Source organism: Passer montanus, unplaced genomic scaffold (genome assembly GCF_014805655.1).
Source record: "Passer montanus isolate IOZ18808 unplaced genomic scaffold, ASM1480565v1 scaffold1000, whole genome shotgun sequence".
Classification (NCBI taxonomy): Eukaryota; Metazoa; Chordata; class Aves; order Passeriformes; family Passeridae; genus Passer; species Passer montanus.
In genome coordinates this window covers 1-924 of record NW_024356507.1, presented here as the reverse complement: position 1 = coordinate 924, position 924 = coordinate 1, and the positions used below count along the sequence as shown (strand labels likewise).

General features: G+C 59.0%; 1 protein-coding gene across 1 annotated transcript in view; it reads left to right on the top strand.

The window, feature by feature from the left end:
• NOP53 (NOP53 ribosome biogenesis factor) overlaps positions 1-418 on the top strand; it is a gene marked incomplete at its 3' end in the record, with an annotated part of 2,288 nt that extends 1,870 nt beyond the window's left edge. Inside the window, exon 2 of the mRNA XM_039714625.1 lies at positions 24-418. Within this exon, the coding sequence (XP_039570559.1) occupies positions 24-418 (395 nt within the window). The remainder of the gene's footprint in view (positions 1-23) is intronic.
• Between the last annotated feature and the right edge of the window lie 506 nt (positions 419-924).

The window sequence follows — 924 nt, the reverse complement described above, 5'->3', positions numbered from 1 at the left end:
CACTTTTGTGCCCCCCCACCCAGCATCAGCGCCCACCAGACCCCGAACGGGCGCAAGGAGCGGCGCCGCCGGCAGTTTTGGGAGAAAAAAGCAGAAATTGGGGTTTTCCCGCGGCGGGAGCCCAGGACCCCTCCCCACCTTTGGGGGTCTCACTTTTGTGCCCCCCCACCCAGCATCAGCGCCCACCAGACCCCGAACGGGCGCAAGGAGCGGCGCCGCCGGCAGTTTTGGGAGAAAAAAGCAGAAATTGGGGTTTTCCCGCGGCGGGAGCGGCGCCTCAGGGCCCGCCTGGCCCGGGGGCAGACCCCAGCCCCCCAAAAGCCCCCCGAGCTGGGCCGCTCCGACCCCCTCAGGGACTTCTACGACATCTGGGGGGAGCACAGTGAGTCCGGGGGGCTTTTTGGGGGGGCTTGGGATGGTTTGGGGGGGATTTTGGGGGGCTTGGTACAATTTGGGGGGGATTTTCGGGGGCTTGGTACAATTGGGGTTTTGGGGGTCTTGAGGAGTTTTTGGGGGGCTGTGATGGGGTTTGAGGGGAGGATTGGGGTGGTTTAAGAGGTCCCGGGGGGGTTTGGGGTCTCAGAAGAGTTTTGGGGTGATTTTTGGGGTGGTTTTGAGTTGTCTTTTGGGGTGGTTTTTCGTGTCTCAAAGGGTTTTGGGGTCGTTTTGGAGATACTTTTTGGGGTGGCTTTGGGGCAGTTTTGGGACAGTTTTTGGGGTGGTTTTGGGGGTCTCAAGGGGTTTTGGGGTGGCTTTTAGGGGTATTTTTGGGGGTATTGTTTGAGTGGTTTTGGCGTGGTTTTGGGGCAGTTTTTGGGGTGGTTTTGGGGGTCTCAAGGGGTTTTGGGGTGGCTTTTAGGGGTATTTTTGGGGGTATTGTTTGAGTGGTTTTGGCGTGGTTTTGGGGCAGTTTTTGGGGTGGTT